This window comes from Lycorma delicatula, chromosome 3 (assembly GCF_047948215.1).
Source record: "Lycorma delicatula isolate Av1 chromosome 3, ASM4794821v1, whole genome shotgun sequence".
NCBI lineage: Eukaryota > Metazoa > Arthropoda > Insecta > Hemiptera > Fulgoridae > Lycorma > Lycorma delicatula.
This window is the reverse complement of record NC_134457.1, coordinates 4,402,733-4,426,558: the sequence shown is the minus strand read 5'-3', so window position 1 is coordinate 4,426,558 and position 23,826 is coordinate 4,402,733. Positions and strand designations below refer to the sequence as shown.

The window sequence follows — 23,826 nt, the reverse complement described above, 5'->3', positions numbered from 1 at the left end:
CGTTACATATATATGTAATGTACCTTTTTTTTATAAATATAATACTTATATATCTTTTATTACCAAATTGTTACCTGTTAACAGTCCTGACTGTTTAAACCGTTCGACGAAAATTGAAAATATTTGTTAATTTTTAGAAAAAATATTGTACGCTTAATTAGTTAGAAAGTATTGTTTTATCGGATGAAGATTTTCTTCTACAGTGAACTTTTTTACTGACAGTTATGAAAGAAATTCATTCTCCATGTCCGTCTATCCGGATTTTTGTTTTTTGTCTTTTTTTTTGTACCTCTTTCACAGTCTTTCATGATATCAAACTTACCTATTTTTCTCAGTTATTCCTCTTTCGTCTAATAATTATTTTTTGAATGCGTTTGAGGCTTGATATGTGTTTTTCTCAATTAGTTTTTCTCACTTTTATTCTCTTTATTACATCATTATATTTCTTTATTACATCTCTTTGTTCATCTTTCTCATATTAAAAAAAAGACTCCTAATTAAACTATTAAAGACTCCTATTAATTAAACACTCTTTCAATTTTTTCGATAACCGTATTTCAACATATTTAATTTCTTTATCTTTACTGTCCTTGTTTCTACACTTTGATTCTAATAGTTATCGAATAGTTTTCGAAGATTAATCTATACAGCGTTTTTTACCGTCATCAGGTTTCTAATTTTGGTGAATATTATTTTTTATTGCACCTAGATTTTCTTTTTGGGCAGCTTTCGTAGAATTTTACAAAGTTTCTAATTACTTAGAATTACTAACGTTTTCTAATTATATCCCACCCAAAACCTTCATTCCCTGTCACTGAATTTTTATAACTGTTTTTTTATTTATCGGTCTTTATTTTCATTTCGTTTTTTTTTTCTCTTTTCATGTTTCTTCACTGTGATAACAATAATACAATATATACATCCTTGTATGTTGATATATACAAGGACGTACGTATCGATAAATTAAATCCTTTAATTAATTGATATATACGAAGGATATCTCTAAAGTAAAGAGCGCTGGAAAATTTCTCTCCTTAAGGTTGGCAAACCAATGTCGTTCGCGGCCAAGCTAGTACTGTACACACTACATTGTAGTCTGCAAGTTGTCGCGTTGTAGTATCTCTGATTACGTGTGAGTTATTACGTTATAAAATGAATAGGAAAATCGATGTTGCCGCCGACTGAAATTCGTGGAGCAATCGTTTTTTAAACCAGCAAAACCTTAAGCCGGCTGACATTCATAGGCGGTTGGTTGCTGTGTCCGGTGATAATGTAATAAATGAAAGAAACGTCCGAAAATGGTGTGAAAGGTTTAGAAATAACATAATGTGCACGATGAAGAACGTTCGAGGAGGCCCTCGATAATCACGAGGACTTGTCGAAACGCGTCGATGGTGATATCAGAAAAGATCGTCGCTCAACGATTTCCGACCTGGCCCTTCTTTTTCCCGATGTTTCAAGAGCTGGTATCAGTTACATTGTTCATGAACACTTAGGTTTCAGAAAGGTTCGTGCACGTTGGGTGCCGCACGTCTTAACGGAACGTCACAAAAAAATCTGAATGAGATCTGCTTTGGAATTTTTGATGCGCTACACAGAAAAAAGTGATGAGTTCCTTGATTCGATTGTTACCGGCGACGAAACGTGGATTTCATATTACACACCAGTGAGAAAACGGCGTTGAAGTGAATGGCGTCATCCTCAATTACCAACCAGACCGACAAAGGTCAAGCCACAGCCATTTGGATGCAAACTGATGGCCGCAGTCTTTAGGGATCGGTTTGGGATACTGTTGATTGATTACATGCGGCGCGGAGTGATTATAAATGCAGAAGCCTACTGCGAAACTCTACGTAAGTTACGGCGCGCCATTCAAAACCGGCGACGTGGGCGGCTGACCGACGGCGTCGTCCTGCTGCCCGGTAATGTACGTCCACATGTTGCGAGTCCGATAAGTGATTTACTGAGAACATCTGGATGTGAAATTTACAATCACCCACCATATAGTTCGGACTTAGCTCTTTCTGATTACCATTTTTTTGGGAAATTGAAAAAAGTTTTGATAAGCAATTTGCGGGTGACGAGAAGCTTAAAAATGCTGTTAATCAGTGCTAAATGGACTGACAGCAGAAGAATACGACAGGGGTATATTGAAGCTGGTGTATCGCTACGATAAATGCCTTAATTCATGTGGAGTTTATATAGAGAAATAGTGTAAGGTGTGTAGTTTAAGAGAAGTAAAATATATTTATAAAGTTTTCAGATTAGATTTTTTACAATGTAACGGTCTTTACTTTAGAGATAAACTCTTGTACATCCTCGTTTCCTGACAATATTTACATAAAACCGTCCAATTTACGCCATTTAAAAAGTCCTTAATTCATTGATATACAGAGTGATTCACGAAGAATGTAACGAATTAATTTTCAGGACATAATGCTGGTAATAACGAAGACGTTTATATAAATGTAACTTCGGAAACGCTTCGTTAGCGAGTGTCGGCTGGCGAGAGATTTCGCTCTTATTCCTGCGTCTTGGGTAAAATTATGCCAGACTGTAATTCTTGGGATCCAAATGAAGGAGTAGAATTAGTGTTTTTGTACAAAATCTGACCTGAAAATTATAAAAAATAAATACTGGAACTATTTTTAGCATCATTTTTTTTTTTAATCTGGGGTAAAAGACAAAAAAATGTAAGTGGAAAAATTTACAATTTTATGTTTTGTAATTTTGTTAAAGGGTGATAATCACGTAAAGGCTTTAAACAAAACTCGAAGAGGATGTGATTTTGAGTGAAATTGTACGGATAGAGTTGACCGAAACTGAAACGGAACATTATTCAAACGTAAAAATCTCGAAGTTTATTAAAAAAAAGATCAAAATGTTGCTGATTCTAACTAGGTGTTAAACGAAGCAAATTTATTAGAAGACAAAAGTACTAAATAGTGTAGAGAAATAAACAATCAAAATTTAAAAAAAATAATCAAATAAAACAATTTATTAGACGTCTTTAAAGCAAATTAAAAATTAATTTTATCTAAATTTGTTTGGAATAATTTTTTCGACTCCAATCTTTTACCTCAGATTTCGCAAAAAATTACCGAAAATACAGTTCTGGGGGTCTATTTTTTTATGTAAAATTTCATATAAAAGCATTAAATTTACTCTTAATTTCGGATCCAAAATTAATCTGGTTTAATTTAACCGAAGGGGCAGAAGTCAGGGCGAAATTCTTTCGCCGACCGACACTCGCTAAAGAAGCGTGTCCGAACCGATTTTTATACGTACTTTCTTCTTTATTTTCACAGTAAACATGCCTGAAAGTTTGTTACATTCTTCGTGAATTACTCTATGTAAAACAAACAATAATATATAAATTCTTTAATCGATTGTTTTTCTTTTAAATTAAAATTCTTGAACTAATGTAGTATTTGACAGACAGCAATAAGAAATTTTTTACATCTCTTTCTTTAAGGTTACACAAGGGTGACGAGGTTGCAAAACGTATTTTTTTTTTTTTTTTGTTATATTAATTCCGCTAATTTATTAGACATCTTTAAAGCTAAATAAAAATTAATTTTTTCTAAATTTGTTAGGAATATTTTTTTCGGCCCCAATCTTTTATCTTTTATTCAGATTTTGCAAGAAATTACTAAAAATACAGTTTCGGGGGTGTATTTTTTTCACTTAAAAAAATAGCCTTAAACAGCTAACTGAATAGCGTAAAGGTTACTTTGCCTAAATATTCTCTTAAAACACATCTAACTATTAAATCTCGAATCTTTGGCTATTTACTGCCACCATCCGTAAAAATAAGTGTTTATTTTATTTTCAACATTCCGAAGCACATCTTTCATATCCAGACCTTCGTGAAAAATATAGGGGATTAAGTATAAATCATACCTTCCATTTAATTAACCACGTTTTGTTGACAAATAACTCTCTTTTTTTATAATCTCCTTTCCCAAAATATAAAAAAAATCCTTCTCTCACAATATTTAAGAAAAGACTTCTCTTTTTTCCTGTTTAGCCTCCGGTAACTACCGTTTTAATTCTTCAGAGGATGAATGAGGATGATATGTATGAGTGTAAATGAAATGTAGTCTTATACATTTAAAATATCTAAAAAACTATAAAACAAATAAATCGACCGTTCCTGAGATGTGTGGTTAATTGAAACCCGACCGCCAAAGAACACCGATATCCACGATCTAATATTCAAATTCGTATAAAAATAACTGACTTTACTAGGACTTGAACGTGGAACTCTGACTTGGTGAACATTAAGTGGGATTTAAGGCCAGTCTCGATGTCCAAAACACGGTTCGGCTTGTTTGTAGGAAAATAAAAAAACTTGTTTCGATCAAGCATAATACTACTGAAAGAATTTAAGGGGAGTTTAATCTTCGATAGCTTCTTCGTGAAGTGTTTTTCGATATATAAATTTGACGGTAAATTAACTCCTAGATATCGGTAGCTTTTAATCACGATACTTTTTTGTTTTAAAACCATTCCCCCTCACTTTTTTCCCATTTTTTCACATAAAAATTACAAAATAAAACATATTTTATAATAATTGATGAATAAAACATTAGAGAAAACACATTAACATGCGGTTTTACACCGGTCATTTTAAACATATTAATATATTTTACCTATTAACATATTAGTCAAAGTTAGCGAGCAAAGAGAGCGTAGGTTAATGTCAAATAAAGCGATAACGGATCGAAAATGTAACTGAGAGAGGTGTGTGTACTGATCATTTATTAAAAACCCTAAAAAAGGTAGGTGTTCTAGAAATGACGGTAGACATAGACGAGTCCTCGTTATCAAAAACAAAGCACAACAGAGGCAGAATTCTTCCAAATCAGTGGATATTAACAGAAAAATTATAAATATAATCTAACTAAACTTAACCGACACTCGCTTTGCTCGCTATCCTTGACTAATTAACAGTAATGTTTTGATTATTTAAATAACAGATAATTGCAATAATTACTGAATTTATTTAAATAACCTAAATATTACTGTTTTGATTATTATCAAAGTTAGCGAGCGGAAGTTAAGTTTGGTTAGATTATATTTATAATTACAAGCATTAATGCTTATATTTTTAATATGTTAATGCGGAAAATATTTCAAATGACCGGTATAAAACAGCATGTTAATATGTTTCTCTAATGTATTATCGGGTTATTTTTATTTAGTTGTAGGGTTACTGCGGTATTTCTATAATGTTTTATTCGTCAATTATTATAAAACATGTTATATTAAGTAACTTTTATGCGTAAAAAGTGGGTGGCGTAAATCGAAAAATTACCTTTCATCGCTTCTATCACCTCACTTCCAATCGTCACGTTTCGCACGCACCACAGGTTTCACCTTAGACTTACACAGATTCAGCTTTAAACTGCACACTTCGGCGTAATTCTATCAGAGGCCAAAAGAACAGTATCATTCTTCGGCCAATTTCTAATAATAATAACATTTTTGACTCTCCTTTCTGATAGAGATGTAATTAATATCTTCCATGTCTTCTCTAATTATAACATATTAACCTTTGCAAAAGAAGAAATCAACAAAATTTAATCGATTAACGTTATTCATATTTAAACTATTTAGACATTTAAATCATCGATTAAGAATACATTTTGAAGATAAGTTTTAAAAATCTCCGTTTTCTTGGTCGGCTTTATTCTATCTTTAACGTTAAATTTAAGATATCCCTCTTATAATAAAATTCACTGCGATCATTTTATCGCACCAACATCATTTGTACTGAGCACATTGACATCGAGTAACCGCGTTTTAGCAATTTTTGAAAGTTACATTAAACGGTTACATCAAAAATCAGAACATCAGATATTGGTCGACACAAAATCCACACATCTTACACGAATCGCCGCGTTGCTCACAGAAGGTGCGAAGGTGTGCGATTTTTCGACGACGAATAGTGGGCCCGATTTTTTTTTTACGAAACCCTTAACAGTCCGGCATACCAGGATATAATTATGCAATTTGTAACTCTTCTCAAACCTGATGAACTTTATTATTTCTTGCAACAAGACGGGATAACGCGCCATACGTCCAAAACAACGTGGAATCTTTAAAATAAATGTTTGGTGATCGCATCACTTCAAAAGGCCTGTAGCCCCCTCGTTCCCCTGATTTTTCGTCATCAGACTTCTCTGAGGTTTTTAAGGACGTGTATATCGAGTGAATCCTCATACTCTACAAGACCTGGAGCGACCGTTACTGCAGAGATTAATTCCATTACTTCTGACGTCCTGCGAAGGGTGTCAAAAAATATGGTGCAAAGGTTTCGGGCCTGCCTTCAGGAAAACGGTGGACGTTTCCGACATTTGCTGTAAGACATTGCCGGTTGAGTACAACTACATTCCACGAATCAAATCAAGTGTGAATATCTCTGCATTATAGTCCGTAGTGGAATTATAGTATGTAGTGTCATGATGTGCAACGATCGCACTGTGCTTCCTAATAACTCGTCTTCTAATTTTAAACTACGTATTTGATACGGTTTAAAAAATGTATATACTTATAAAGAGTGCTGTAATCGCAAGGGAAAAAAGGCGAATTCATTCATTTTTTAAAGATGCGTTTTTTTAAAAGTTTCTAAAGCGTTTCTTTAAGATAAATTAGTTTATTACCTTAATTCAGGGTTGAATTTTTATTATTCATTATTAAAAATAATTATTAATATTTTCCCGAGAAGAGAATGTTTTACCGTTTTTAAATCGAAAGAAACTTGCATATTGATAAAAGACGTTCGAGTTACAAAAATAATTATTTCTTCTCGTTCGTACTTTTTTATTAGTTTTTACATTATTTACACTTTTTTATTCAAAAATTGACTTTCTTATCGAATATAGATTATCTAAATTTATCTCCAGTATTCGCGTTTTCATTTTTCCGATTAGAGAGATGGATCAAAGTAGTTCAAGTTTTTAAGTTTATTATATTTTTTAATTAACCGTAAGCTATCCTCTACGAATCTTCTTTGCTTATGAAACTCGTGATCGATTGATTTATAGATAACGTAAGACGAAAAACAAATTTAATAAATAACACCAACCTGATCAGTCTACTGGCTTAAATCGTCGTCACAGCTGAATTTCTAAATCGAAGGTCCTTAGGTTCGAATTCTTGTAACAGTTGGTCGCTTTTATACGAATTTGAATACCAGACAGTGGTTACTGCTGTAGTTCGGTGGTTAGGGTTCAATTAACCACACGTCTCTGGAACGGTCGGCCTGAGTCTGTACAAGACAGCACCTCATTTATATGTTATACGTATCATCCTCGTCACATGGAGAGGAGCTGTTCACTAGTTGAACAGACTGCAACGTACATAAGGAAAAAAATAAATAACGCTCTCCGTAAAATAGAATAAATATCCTTAATACTTCCGACGATAAAGAATTTCTTTATTACAATTAACTCAAATTTGCTCGGTGTGAAATGCAGAAAAATAGTTTTGCGATATTTTTTATAAACTAATTATTAATCATTCTATCCGATCGACAGCGCTAATAATTTATATGCTACTTTGGTCAACAATTCACCGAATAAGAAAATATGAATAGTAATAAAAAATAAACATCGACAGAGACAAAATAATAAATTAGATAATTTTTTTTTAAAGTTACAATACATCAACGTTTACGGAAAGGAAAAATATAAGAGAAAGTGTATACGACGGGTCAAATTTTGCAAGTCGAAAATTTTTGAAGTTTCATGATCACCTCCCACCGAAAAACACAATTTTACCGTTGAAACGTTCCGAATAAATGCTATTTATCTACTGATGTATGTAAGTATTTTGGCCTGTTTTTTTTTTTGTTAATATCTCCTGACCGGATGTACCGATTCGGATTAAATTTGACACATTAATTCCTGTATAAAAGCCATTCTAGTCGTTTCATTTTAAACACGATTAGTGAAGGTGGCAGGAAGATAGACGAACCTAATGGATCCCGTATTGAAAAGTTTTATACAAACAGTAGATAAATTTTTCACGTAATTCATCGCAAAAAATAATTTACGGTGATGTTTGTCTTATTCGAATCTCCCCCTGGGACGAAGACAAAACCCCTTTTTTGGCTTTTCTGAACTAAAAAAGGTCACATCCTTGTATTAATTAGACGATTTCATAATATGTCACTTCGGTTACGTGTTTTAAAAGTTCTATTCTAGGGCGGGGCAATAAGCCTAACGTTTTGCTTTTGTTTGATATTTTGAGATAGGGTTGCGAAATGACTTGTGATGACTTCTGATAATCGAAACCTTTTAATTTTTGTTATAATTATTTAAGTCTGACCAGGGCGAAGCCTCAGTTATAAATCTTTCCCGGCGAAATCGAGAAAACTACGCGACTATTTTCCGGCTTTTTAGTTTTCTTACTATATTTTAAAGAAAAATTTTGGTAATCGTATGAAATTCCATATCTTAATAGAAAAAACTATCGGCAATAAAATACAACCCCATTCGAGTTTTTTAATATTATTTGAACGTGTACGGACAGTACACTGTGTTTCTACTGAACGGATCTATAACGTCCTGACAAATTTATGAACCGGTTAACAAATTGCAGCTACATAATACATTACAACCAGACTGTAGTCGAAGAGAGAGCTGCCTTTTCAAGACACTTTTTTTAAATTCATAATTTGAATTGTGAATCTATTACGTGTCTCCGTAATTTTATATCGTTTTCTTTTTTTTATGATCGAATCCGCGCTGACGGTTCTAACGGTAAAAGATTTAACGTAAAACACCCGTCAAATCCGAAATCAGCTACGTTTGCAAAAATTGCGATTTGCATTTTGAAGATCATTTAATCGAAACGGTAAGCGACTGATCGATAAATTAAACAACACGTAATATAATTTTTTTTATTGTCGATAATTTTATTATTTTTTTTTTTTTTTTGTCTTCAGTCATTTGACTGGTTTGATGCAGCTCTCCAAGATTCCCTATCTAGTGCTAGTCGTTTCATTTCAGTATACCCTCTACATCCTACATCCCCAACAATTTGTTTTACATACTCCAAACGTGGCCTGCCTACACAATTTTTCCCTTCTACCTGTCCTTCCAATATTAAAGCGACTATTCCAGAATGCCTTAGTATGTGGCCTATAAGTCTGTCTCTTCTTTTAACTATATTTTTCCAAATGCTTCTTTCTTCATCGATTTGCCGCAATACCTCTTCATTTGTCACTTTATGCACCCGTCTGATTTTTAACATTCTCCTATAGCACCACATTTCAAAAGCTTCAAATCTTTTCTTCTCAGATACTCCGATTGTCCAAGTTTCACTTCCATATAAAGCGACACTCCAAACATACACTTTCAAAAATCTTTTCCTGACATTTAAATTAATTTTTGATGTAAACAAATTATATTTCTTACTGAAGGCTCGTTTAGCTTGTGCTATTCGGCATTTTATATCGCTCCTGCTTCGTCCATCTTTAGTAATTTTACTTCCCAAATAACAAAATTCTTCTACCTCCATAATCTTTTCTCCTCCTATTTTCACATTCAGTGGTCCATCTTTGTTATTTCTACTACATTTCATTACTTTTGCTTTGTTCTTGTTTATTTTCATGCGATAGTTTTTGCGTAGGACTTCATCTATGCCGTTCATTGTTTCTTCTAAATCCTTTTTACTCTCGGCTAGAATCACTATATCATCAGCAAATCGTAGCATCTTTATCTTTTCACCTTGTACTGTTACTCCGAATCTAAATTGTTCTTTAACATCATTAACTGCTAGTTCCATGTAAAGATTAAAAAGTAACGGCGATAGGGAACATCCTTGTCGGACTCCCTTTCTTATTAGGCCTTCTTTCTTATGTTCTTCAATTGTTATTGTTGCTGTTTGGTTCCTGTACATGTTAGCAATTGTTCTTCTATCTCTGTATTTGAACCCTAATTTTTTTAAAATGCTGAACATTTTATTCCAGTCACGTTATCGAAAGCCTTTTCTTGGTCTATAAACGCCAAGTATGTCGGTTTGTTTTTCTTTAATCTTCCTTCTACTATTAATCTGAGGCCTAAAATTGCTTCCCTTGTCCCTATACTTTTCCTGAAACCAAATTGGTCTTCTCCTAACACTTCTTCCACTCTCCTCTCAATTCTTCTGTATAGAATTCTAGTTAAGATTTTTGATGCATGACTAGTTAAACTCATTGTTCTGTATTCTTCACATTTATCTTCCCCTGCTTTCTTTGGTATCATAACTATAACACTTTTTTTGAAGTCTGATGGAAATTCCCCATTTTCATAAATATTACACACCAGTTTGTATAATCTATCACTCGCTTCCTCACCTGCACTGCGCAGTAATTCTACAGGTATTCCGTCTATTCCAGGTGCCTTTCTGCCATTTAAATCTTTTAATGCTCTCTTAAATTCAGATCTCAGTATTGTTTCTCCCATTTCATCCTCCTCAACTTCCTCTTCGAATATTTTATTATAGGTGCACAAATTTAACTTTTCCGAGAATCTCCTGTAAATTCGCATAATTTCCTATTTTGTGTAATAAAAAGAAAGCGGAATAAAATTTACCCTGAAAGATTGATGAATCTAATGATTTAGTTAAATCTCTTTTTGATACGCTAACACGGCAAAGCTATCCTCCAAGTTTTATAACGCTTAGTTTAGTGCGAGGAAAATATAACGATATTTTTTTTTTATATTTATTCGTTAATACGTAAACTAACATTAAAAGATTACATGTACTATTCCATATAACTTAATATTGCATTTTCATTATCTATAATAGTAACTTAATTATATAAATTTACTTAATGTATTTTATTTATTTACGATAATAATATAATATAAAACTGAAAAAATATATCTATAAGGAACAACCGAGTAACGACATTTCAGTAGATAATGTGTGTCATAAAGCTTATAGAATATTATTATATACTATATTCTGACGTAATTTCATATCAAAATTGTATTAGGTTTTCAATATAATAATTTTAAAATTACGAGTTATAGGTAACGTTTGGAAAAATAATAATAGGTTAGTCCTTGGAAAAAGCTATTAAATTGTTCTTCTTGTGTATTTTATTAAAGATTCTTGTAGTTTATTTTTATAACCGATATAATATTTATTAAATGAAAACGATATTTTACAAAATTTCCTTTAACGGATATTTTATATTTACATCGAGTTCTTCTTTTGTATTGTATACGTCGCATATCATATCGTTCGACAAAAATTTATTTCCGTTTTTACAGAAACAGCGATATACGTATATTTTTTATCGTAATGGAAGTGTTGTAATAGAGAACCGGATTTAGAGTTTAATAAAATAAGTTACCTTATTACTTTTATACCTTTAAAAATAGAGAAGGAGTAAAAATGTCGACAAGAGTTTATTATGTCTGTACGTAAACTTATATTTTTTACACCCGTTAATTTCTAAAGGAAATGCGCCTTCCATAAAACACAAAAAGCTGGGGTGTGCGCGTGCTACGCGCATGTGATGTCGCGTACGTGAACCGGGCGCCAATGAAAATCGCGTTGCCATGGTGTTGCGCGTGCGCAAAACCTCACGATCCGGTATGTCCATTTAATACGTGCAATCGATATGAACGGCTGAAAAATAACGCGGTTCGGGATCATCGTAATGTCCACTAAGATAAGGAGAGTGCACGTGTTATTTGCGTGCGTGCGTGCGTGTTTAATGCTATGCGTGCCCCTTGGTTTCGTGTCATTCACCGGTTTACAGACGTTACCTCAAAAAAAAAGACAGAAAAAGAAAAAAATCACAGTCCTTTGCGTTCTAACCGGTGATGCTCGTGCAATTATATGTGGCCTGTTCCACGTTAAATACATCGTTTCTTTTAAATTAACATTATCTGTTTATAAATAATATACTTAAACGATTATTACGTTACTTTTCCTTTTCTATTACAAGGAAATAATTTTTTATATTTTGAAAGGCAAGAAATATTATTATGTTTCCTTTTTTCGTTTTGTTTTCACAGATAAATTAATTTAGAAGGCATTTCAGAACGTCTATGTTGCCAAAAACTAGATATAGGAACGAGATTAAACAAGTAAATCTGTAACGAGATACCAAAAAACTATTTTTTTGTTGTTTTTTTTTAACAAAACTTTTTAATTTTATAAACGTATTTTATTATCTTTATGTATATATATTTAATTATTTTTATTTAATAATTTTATTGTCGTTTTATATCGTTTTAAAATTCGTTTTTAACGTATATTTAAGTTCGTTTTCCCAGAGAAACGTACAAAACATTTTTCTTTATATTTCACCACCGTGTAAATTTATTATTGCTTCTTCCCTTATAAACTCAATCTTATTACATTATATTTTCTAATCGATTCAGATTTTGGTACGATTCGTGATTTCAATTTAAAAAATATATTTATTATATTCCATACATCCATCTTCATCAAAATCATTTATATCGGCCCACTTTAACTTCTAATCTTTTTTTTTATTCCGATCGATACATAATAAAATAATAATACAGCCGAGTGATTCAAAAAAGCTTTCACAACTTTAAAACAGTATAAATATTTATCGACATAACGTACAGAATTGGTTGAGGTCTTATTTCATAGGAAAACACATCGAGTTACCTCTTGGTAACGGGCGTTACCTCTGCAGCTGCGGCGTTAATTCGAAGTCTTACCTCAACAAGATCGGCAGGCAAAGGCGGATCTTGTTGATCCGCCTTTAATGAAACCCCTTAAGAAAGCATCTAGCGGGGTTAAATCTGCGGACCGTCACGTCACTAATATCAAGAAAATCTCGGAGTTCTATAAGTAAAACGGGTGCCCCGTCTTTCCGTTTACGGTCGCCTTCTGAAAAAATCTGATGTGGACACCAAATCAGACTGCCATGTACGCCTATTAGATTACACATACACATTTTTTTTAAATGAAAACTACATAAAACTTTATTTCATTAATAACTTCTGATATTTTTTCATATTTTTCATTAATGCTATTGAATTATTATTTATCGTAATTTTTTTTTTTACAGTCAGAGATTAATAATTATAAATAATTAATATATTTATTATATTATTTGTGATAATATTTTTATTTATATATAAAAGAAATCTGATGTGGACACCACATGACTTCTTTGTACGCCTATTAAATTACTATATTTTTTTATATATTTGTATTTTTTATTACATTTTTTTTTCACATATTTTTTTATTATGCATCGTAAATTTTTTTTACAATCAGAAGTTAATAATTACTAGTAAGTCATATTTAAATTAAAGAAAAGGAAATGAAGTCTGATTCCAACCGATGTGCCTTCCCCTTTTAAGATCCAAATGTTTCATTAATTAAACTTTCATTTGGCTATAACTCTGAAACCAACGAAAATAAGTACCACTTATAATATATCGTTGAAAATCTCTGAATGAGGGCTTATTACTGCAGTTAAGAAAAAGTCCAAAATCCAAATGTTTTGGGTTCTTTTGGACGCTTTTGGTTCAGCGATTGCAATCAAAAGGGGAAGTGCATAAATAGATATTATAACAGTCTTAAATCCAACATTTCAACATCCTACGGCTAATAGTTTTTGAGTTACTGGAGATACATACGTACGTACAGAAATCTCGCCGTAACTAGTCAATATGGATATTTCTGTTGAAATCTGAAAACCAAAATTTTTCGGGATCACAATACATCCTTTACTTTGTACCAGGAAGTAAAAAGATCGGGCCATTCTGTCTGGAAGAACAACCTGCTTCGACGAAGGTTCGGTGACAAGATTAAATTGTACGCGTACTAGGAGATTCCCTACCGCACTTCTTTACGAAAATTACGTCCGACTGCAGTTTCCGACTGCAGATCGTGTAACCAAAACGCACAGCGAACACCGTTTCGTTCCAGTAAATTTATCCGTTTTTGATAACACTGGTGACAGCGCTGATGACCAAATTCAGTAATAATGAATTACGCGAGTCAAATCTTGATTGTTTTTATATAAAACGAGATCTCACCGAATCTGTAAGTTATCGCAATAAATCTATATGTGCTTTTAAAGTTGCGATGTCCTTTTTGAATCGCCCGATAGATCGATTACGTCAGAATAGGTATCCTACGGTTAAAATAAGGAACTGTCTTTTGTTATCCGGGAAATAATCACTATTTGTTTGGATGAATTAAGAAAACCGTGGTAAATCCTTAAATAATCCGAGAAAAATCGCAGAATGCACAATTCATTACAAAATAAAATATAGATGCGATTAAAGTCCATATTAATTAATTTATAAAAACACGAAACAATATCGAACATAAAAAATAATTATCAAATATTTAACGATTCACAAGGCGTTAATACAAATTATTTTAACACACTTTTATGAAAATATCCAGGGGAGATGCAACTAATTCAAGGTTTTTTATTATTATTTTTTAATTAAAATTATTTAAAAATTCATCGAACACGTAATGTTTTTTTAACAAAAGTGCTTTTAATTTTATTTTAAATAAACTAGTGAAAACATTATTTTAAACGGTCAAGTAATTTATTTAAATTGACTACTGAAAAGTAAGAATTCAAAGTTTTATATATACAGTATACATAAAAATCATTCGTTAATATTACGCTCGTTTTTTTTATATTTATTTAAATTGTGCTAGATCGTAGAAACATTTTTAATGTAAACTAACAGTCCTGTCATGATATATTACTAAACATAATCTATTAATTCTCGTTCCTAAACTTTTAAATACACTGTACGACAGTACAGGGACTACATTGGCAGCAGACGCGATTCCTTTTAACAAGAACTCTCTATAATTCGGCTATTGTCAACCTTTTTAGCTCCACGGCCCCCCAAAAAGTAAAAAAATTATGTAACGAATATTTCGCGACTCCCTAACCCCAACCGGATGAATCCTACTTAAAACTATTTAACTATGTCGATAGCGAAAGCTATTAACGGTGCATGTATGAAGTGTACAAAGATGAGCGATTTACAGGTTCCAAATTCACGTGTACGTGCTACTTGTAATTTGATCTGCTTTCGTTATATTCGAAGCGAGAACGTCATGTTCGAACGCGCGTATGAAACGTTTGAACACGGCGTATCAGTATAAAAGAGGCGTAAGGGATTGCTAAACGTCAGTTTATTTTCGAATGCGAAGCGTACGTTTGGTGCCTTTATTTAAGTTTTTAAAAGGGTTTTTCAAAGTTCGAAAAGGTTTTTCTTCTACTGTTGCGCTAAAAGCTAAATATAGGAATCGTCTTTTACAACTTGAAAATTTGGTTTTGTGTGTTTCTAACATACAGATCCGCGTACGCAAAAACTTTTAAATGAAAAGCAAAGGCGGTCGTCTTATTAATTTATTTTCTTTACATGTGTACTTATAAATGTAAATAATATATTTATAATTTTTTTCTCGTAAAATCATTTTATTATTGTTTACCTGGACAATTGTAAGCTAATCTCAACCCCCCCCCCTTTCAGGTCACCGTGACCCCCAGGTTGAGAAACGCCATTCTATTTCTATTAAATATGTAATGATAAAATAAATTTAAGCGTATTAGATCGATACAAAAAAGGGAATTTGAATTTCCTTTAAGGGGATTATACGTATTTCCTTGCTATGATTAAATACGCTATGTATCTTTTAACGATGAATCAATAGAACGGGGCGACGTGACCGACGTTTGTAAGTAAACTTTTGATAAATTTCAATGCGTTCATTTTCACTCGTTTTTCCCCTTCTATACCGTAGATTCATGAGGAAACTCTTTGGAATCGTTCGTCAAATTTTAAGCAAATTTTATTTTTTATGGAAATAACCTACCTTTATTTAAACCAAAGAATTTTTTTTTATTATTCAAGGAATAAAATAGATGGGAGTTATTAAATATAAATTAATTAAAATAAATATTAAAAGGAATTAGCGAATGGAATTTTTGTTCTTTATACAAAATTAATTTCGTATATCGTCATTAAAAAATTATCTTAAAAGATTAGCGACTCTAATAACTAAATAATGTGCTCAAAGAGTCTTTTGAATAAAATATAACATTATAATATATTTTTTTTTTTTGTCTTCAGTCATTTGACTGGTTTGATGCAGCCCTCCAAGATTCCCTATCTAGTGCTAGTCGTTTCATTTCAGTATACCCTCTACATCCTACATCCCCAACAATTTGTTTTACATACTCCAAACGTGGCCTGCCTACACAATTTTTCCCTTCTACCTGTCCTTCCAATATTAAAGCGACTATTCCAGGATGCCTTAGTATGTGGTCTATAAGTCTGTCTCTTCTTTTAACTATATTTTTCCAAACGCTTCTTTCTTCATCTATTTGCCGCAATACCTCTTCATTTGTCACTTTATCCACCCGTCTGATTTTTAACATTCTCCTATAGCACCACATTTCAAAAGCTTCTAATCTTTTCTTCTCAGATACTCCGATTGTCCAAGTTTCACTTCCGTATAAAGCGACACTCCAAACATACACTTTCAAAAATCTTTTCCTGGCATTTAAATTAATTTTTGATGTAAACAAATTATATTTCTTACTGAAGGCTCGTTTAGCTTGTGCTATTCGGCATTTTATATCGCTCCTGCTTCGTCCATCTTTAGTAATTTTACTTCCCAAATAACAAAATTCTTCTACCTGCATAATCTTTTCTCCTCCTATTTTCACATTCAGCGGTCCATCTTTGTTATTTCTACTACATTTCATTACTTTTGTTTTGTTCTTGTTTATTTTCATGCGATAGTTCTTGCGTAGGACTTCATCTATGCCGTTCATTGTTTCTTCTAAATCCTTTTTACTCTCGGCTAGAATATTTTAATATATTATTATTTAATATTATAATATATATTATTTTAATATTATATAATAATATTATAAATATATAATATTTGAACAAATATTCAAGCTTATTATGCTAACAGCGATATTTAAATATGGTGGAGTACATAGTTTTCATAAAACATGAAGCAATTTACGTACGGTACTTATACAACTTCACAAAATGAATTTAAAAAGGAATTAATAATTTTTTAAATATTTTTTCCCAGATAAACTAATACTAAACAAAAGATTTATGTTGAAAAGTGTTTATTGTTTATATTAAGTTGTATACAAAAAAAGTTAGGTTCAAGATACGTAAATACGAACGCTCTTCTGATTCTCATTTTAATATTATGCCTATAGGTCTAATCGAATAAAGATAATATAAAACTTAAAACTTTGTATTATATTTTTTTCAACGATTTAAAAAACATTTGAATATTTGGTAAGATGCCAGACCAAGTTCGGTAAAATAAGAATTACAAAAATATTAACTAAATTTGTTACTTATTCCGGGCATTTAAAATTTAAATTTCTTTAAATTTAAACATCGCTTCAAATAATTTGTTAATTAATCGATCACATCTTGAGAGTTTTTCGACGGGGTAATTATAGTTATATGCGTTAGATTTCTGTACAAAAAATTTATCTTTTAAAATACAACTCTAAATTAAGAGCAGGTTTAACAAACCGTGTGTTAAATTTATTATAATTATTTTACCGTTTATAAATTTACCAAAAAATAAGTAAATAATGACGAGATGTTCCAAGTTCGTGAGCTACCACGCCAACAGATATTTGAGATCAATGATTTTTTATATATTTTTTCTGCTGGTTATAGAATTAAATTTTTTCTTTTATTCACCTTGGTTTTTCTCAGCAAAAATTAATTTAAAATAATAATTAATTGAAGAATAAAAATATGAAAATTAATAATAATTGGTACCTACATCAACTTTATTTTTCATACAACAGATTAAATTTAGTTAAATATAAATTTATTTTAAAAATTTCGTTTTAATTATTAAATAATTAAAATTTAATAATTCGAAATATTATTTCGAATACGAGTTCTTAACAAGAAATCACATCACACATTTGAAAACATAAATTCATTTATGGATATGTATATATATAAATACACGAGAGTAAGTCAATTATTATCCGCAGTGTAGTTATAAATTTTATTGCAATACAAATAGGAAACTTATATGTACATCATTTCTCAGCATAGTTCCCTTGCATTTCAACGCACTTGGTCCATCGTTGCACAAGCTTCCTAATATCCTTATAAAAGAAGGTTTTCGGTTGAGCTGCGAGCCAGGAATGCACCGCTTCAAAGTTGAGTTTCTGGAGCGTTTAAGCAGTGTGGGCGGCAGTATGTGGGCGGGCATTGTCGTGCAAAACAACACAGCACCTTTCGACAGCAGTCCTCGGCGTTTCCTTCGAATCGCAGGCTTCAGCTTGGCAGTAAGCGTCTCACTGTAACGCGCACTGTTTATTGTCGTTCCCCTTTCCTCATAATAATCCAGTACTGGGCCTTGTGAGTCCTAAAAAAACCGTAAGCTTCAGTTTTCCTGCGGACGGTTGGGTCTTGAACATTTTTTGCAGGACGAATTTGGATGTTTCCATACCGTACTCTACCGTGTACTCTCTGGCTCGTAATGATGCATCCGTGTTTCGTCACCGGTGATGATTTTGTCTAAGAAGATTACCGTAGCGATCCAAATGTTTTCGGCAGCTGTTCAAGAGCGTTTGTTTATGCGACTTTGTGGATTGTTTTGGGACCCATCTTGCACAGACTTTATGAAACCAAAGTCTGTTGTGGATGATTTCGTAGGCAGAACCGTGACTGATTTGGTGACGATGTGCCACTTCATCGATAGTTACTCGTCCGTCTAAGAAAACCGTGTCGCGTGCACGCACAATGTTTTCCTCATTTGTGGCGGTAAACGATCGTCCGGCTCCTTTGTCGTGCGTAACACTTGTACGACCGTTTTTGAATTTTTCGATCCGTTCGTAGCCATCCGTTGCGGCAACACACTGTTCCCGTACTGTACCGAAAGTCTTCGATGAATTTCGGCCCCTGATACACCTTCCGACCACAAAAAACAGATCGCTGAACGTTGTTCTTCTTTGATGCAAACGGAAAGCGGAGCAGCCGTGGTTAACGTCAGGACAGCTATAATGGAACTACCCTAGCAGCATCAAAACTGCACTAACATAACAACAATTAAACCACGCATGGGTCTTCTACGCAAAACGATAGTACTACCAACATAAACAAAAATATAACTTAATTACGGATAATAATTGACTTACCCTCGTATATTCGTATATAGAAACACACACACACACCTTTTTACAACAATTTTTTTGTTTTTCAGTGCTCTTTAAAAGTGATTTGTCCCAGTCCTACCGATTGCATTTTAAATTTTTGAGTTGCTCTCCTGCGGGCTGGCAATGCGGTTGTCTCATACTGAAAACAGATCGTTTTGAGGAGCATTTGCTAATATGATTACTGTTCAAAATTTTCTTAAGGGTTCCTGGACTTTATAAACATATTGTATTAAAACTGGTAACGTGAAAGTTATACATATCAGAACAATACGATGTATTAATTAACATAACAATCCGTTCTGTTATAGATATATTTTTGATGAAAAATTTCAATTCGAATTGAATCGAGAAAATTCAAATATTCCGGCTCTTTTATCCATGTAACCCATTTTCCTTAATTTACTCTTTATTCTTAAACCTTCCTCTAATAATTTTATAATTGCAAAATACGGTTAACAGAAACATCGTGACTTATGTTCTGAAGAAGAACAAAAACAACCGCATGAAACGGTTGTCTATATAAAACTCTATACTGACGTAATTATTAAAATCTAATTATTCTTAAATAATTTATTATTCCTTCCTGAATTGAAGCAACTTACGTGGTGATTTATTTCATAATAGAGGTATTCGTAACTTGTATTAACAGCTGTGATATTTATAAAATACCTGACTTTAGTATCGTACACTGGTTTCTGGTATATTTCATTACGGTTGGTTATTTTTAGCACATAGATGAAGTCCTACGCAAGAACTATCGCATGAAAATAAACAAGAACAAAACAAAAGTAATGATATGTAGTAGAAATAACAAAGATGGACCGCTGAATGTGAAAATAGGAGGAGAAAAGATTTTGGAGGTAGAAGAATTTTGTTATTTGGGAAGTAAAATTACTAAAGATGGACGAAGCAGGAGCGATATAAAATGCCGAATAGCACAAGCTAAACGAGCCTTCAGTAAGAAATATAATTTGTTTACATCAAAAATTAATTTAAATGTCAGGAAAAGATTTTTGAAAGTGTATGTTTGGAGTGTCGCTTTATACGGAAGTGAAACTTGGACGATCGGAGTATCTGAGAAGAAAAGATTAGAAGCTTTTGAAATGCGGTGCTATAGGAGAATGTTAAAAATCAGATGGGTGGATAAAGTGACAAATGAAGAGGTATTGCGGCAAATAGATGAATAAAGAAGCGTTTGGAAAAATATAGTTAAAAGAAGAGACAGACTTATAGGCCACATACTAAGGCATCCTGGAATAGTCGCTTTAATATTGGAAGGACAGGTAGAAGGGAAAAATTGTGTAGGCAGGCCACGTTTGGAGTATGTAAAACAAATTGTTGGGGATGTAGGATGTAGAGGGTATACTGAAATGAAACGACTAGCACTAGATAGGGAATCTTGGAGAGCTGCATCAAACCAGTCAAATGACTGAAGACAAAAAAAAAAAAAAAAAAAAATTTTAGCACCGTGCTAAAAGTTTTGTTTATTCATATATCTATATAAATAAAAAAGCGATTTTTCATTCATCAGCATATAGTAAATAACTTTTTGAATTATATAACGTTTATGATATTCGAAACACGGCAACAAAAAATTTACTACTTGAATTACACGGATGTATGTTTAAATTCTTTTGAGGAATCTTTCGAATATAGCTCCAAAAGTGAAATCAAACGACGATAAGCTGCATCGAGGCTGAGTAATATTGTAAATGATAAGGTGGCCGTCTTTTCAAGGTCGTGTACGATTCTTTTATTACCAATAGAGGTTTCTCGTTCGACGTTGATTCTGCATTTTCAAATTTCTGCATCCAGATTTTAATGGAATGGGCCGATTCATTCCGATGTATATCGAAGTAGCGTCGAAATAATTGCTATTTTTGTAGAATATTTTTGTCATAAACGTACACTGTTCATCCTTCCAACGCTTCATCGTAACTAAACGCTATAGAAAGAGGAATGTATTGTTATCTAACCTACCCGAGTTTTATTAGAAAAAGAGTATCTTCATAGTCAACTTTTCGATGAGTCGTTTATTATTTATTTTATTCGACCGACCAGAATTTAAATATTTCTTCCGATACGGTAAACGTTTTGGCTTTCTAATTAACTCAGAACGTTGTTTTGCAGTAAGTGTCAGAGCTTTTTGAAGGTTACAAGCAAGAAGTAAATTCAAATAACGGATAATATTACGAGTAAATATATCTAAATGTAATAGAGTATATTTTCTTGTTTTATCGTACGGGATTATTAATCAATGATTCACGAATAGTTTATCGCTATAAATCACTGCAACAACTTTTTATTTAATATATTTACTTCGCCTTTATAAGAAGGATAATATACATATAGGTTTAAATTACTACACGTTTTAATGTTTTATTGCAACTTTTTTTTATCGCATTTAACCTACGTGAAACTTATTCATTTAAAATAGGTATTCGACTGATTTCTTTTAAAAATAACATATTTTTCAATTATATAGTATTTTTGCATTCTTTGTGAACATCTGTTACCGTTAAACTATTTATCTTTTTTAAATTATATAAACATATATATTTTATTTTTATTTTATTCTTTACGTTAAAAGACGTTTAATTTGTTTGAATAATATTTTAATATTTTTAATAAGAAATATTATCGGCCGACTTAAATTCAAATAATTTGTAATTTTTTTTATAGATGCATGGGTACGACCTCCATGGCGGTCCACCACCACCTCACGATTCCCTAGGACCACCGCCTGGTGATATGGTTCATCCTGACTCCGCTGACTCCTATGTCACCTACCTCGAGAGTGATGACAGCCTTCATCATGATGCCTCTAGCCCATAACGGTAAGTTATCTCTTTACACAAAACGATATAAATATATACTACTTGTTTCTCGAGCGCAAGTCACTTTTCCTGCTGCTGAAATCCACATCAAAATGTTTTGGTACATTTTCCCCTCTATTTTCTCAAAGTTAAAAACCGATCCAAAGGTATTTCCATCGGTGGAATCCTGACAGAGACCGAACCGACGACTATGTAGTGTGTTATCAAGTTTAGAGGGTCTAAAAAACGACCTCCGATAAAATCTCAGGACTATGAAAGCCGGTGTGGTATTCGACCGGCGTCACAAGGCGAATGCCTTCCCCTAGAGGGTCAGGTAATGTCGTTAATTATAATCTTATTTAGGAAGGAAAATCGGTACAGATAATGAAAGATTTGTTTTATATTGAAGACGTATAGTACAGTCGATCGAATGATGAGATGTCTCTCTCCTCCGGTGCAGTACAACTTTTTATGTCACGCTTGCCTTGCCCGCGTACACTTTATTACGTCATCGCAACAAACAGTTTATCTGTAAAACACCCTCTCAATTTTTCTGTGAAAGAATTTATCAAATTTACTTTTGGATTTATTTACCTTCAGCTTTCCGGGTCGAGGAATAAAAAAGAATTAAATTGGCAATAAGTTAGTAGTGTTTCCATAAAAATCTCAGGTTTGACACTGTTTTCAATATAACTATGCATTCGAATAAGCGCGTGTTTTTATATACCTAAGATGTCACACCTGTGACAGCTAAAAAAACATTATTTTTGAAAAACAGCGCTATCTGTTGGACGTAAAAATAGCACACGCTATACCAAATATTTTACGATTCCATTTCAATGTTTCCAACATGTGTGTCCGCTATAGACTAAAAAACTACCGGACCGATTTACCCGCGGGCAAAAACTGAGAAAGGGAAAAAGGGAAAGAGGGAAAAATCGAAAAGGTAAAAGGAAAAAAGGTAAAAATGGAAGAAGGGGAAATTGGAAAAAACGGGGAAAAGGATAAGAGGGTAAATAAAAGGGGAAATGGGGAAAAGATGAAGGAATAAGAGAATAAGGGAAAGAGAAACGGGGAAATAAAAGGATTATGGGAGGAAACGGGGAAAAGGGACACGAGTTAAAGAGGATATTGTACAGATGAAAACGAGAAAAGGAAGACGGGAAAATGAAAGAGGGAAAGGTTAAATTTTTTGAAGTTCTGTCATGTTCATTTTCTAATGTCTTATCAAACTTTCAATTGTGTTCATTTAATATATATATATATATATATATATACATACTCAAATCTAGCAATAACGAAGCAATGCGCGGTCTGCTAGTATATATATATATATATATATATATATATATATATATATATATATATATAGAGAGAGAGAGAGAGAGAGAGAGAGAGAGAGAGAATGAGAGAGAGGGATACGGAGGGGAAAATATGATTTCTATAAGTTTTTTTTTAAGTAAAACTTTTTAAAACTTTATACAAATGATATTTCTTGTTATACAAGATAAAAAATGTATTTAGACGATTTCAATATTAATGATAGATGTTTTTCTTTCTTTTTTTTTTGTTGAAAAAAAGGTAGTAATCACCTCGTTTTTCCGCTGTATAAAATAAGCATAAGGTTTTTTTTTTTGTCTTTTCTAAATGCTGAGATTTAACTCGACGTTAGGAATTACATGCTAGCTTCTGAATTCATCGATGACATTTGTATAGATGCACAGCAAACGTCGACTTGTGCGGTTATTGGCGATGTATGCCGGCAACACTACTGTGCCCGACATACGCACTCAATTGTACTGATATTAA

The 23,826-nt window shown here is 32.5% G+C and overlaps 1 protein-coding gene across 4 annotated transcripts in view; it reads left to right on the top strand.

The window, feature by feature from the left end:
- Window positions 1-23,826, top strand: part of tup (LIM1_Isl and LIM2_Isl domain-containing protein tup) — a 387,091-nt gene that overhangs the window by 348,231 nt on the left and 15,034 nt on the right. For 2 of the 4 annotated variants that reach the window (XM_075359380.1, XM_075359379.1), the window contains exon 6: window positions 21,884-22,038. In XM_075359380.1, coding sequence (XP_075215495.1) covers window positions 21,884-22,036 — 153 coding nt within the window. In that variant the 3' untranslated portion in view covers window positions 22,037-22,038. Of the gene's footprint in view, window positions 1-21,883; window positions 22,039-23,826 lie in introns of those variants that run through there. The other 2 variants (XR_012755607.1, XR_012755608.1) reach the window with 2 other exon arrangements.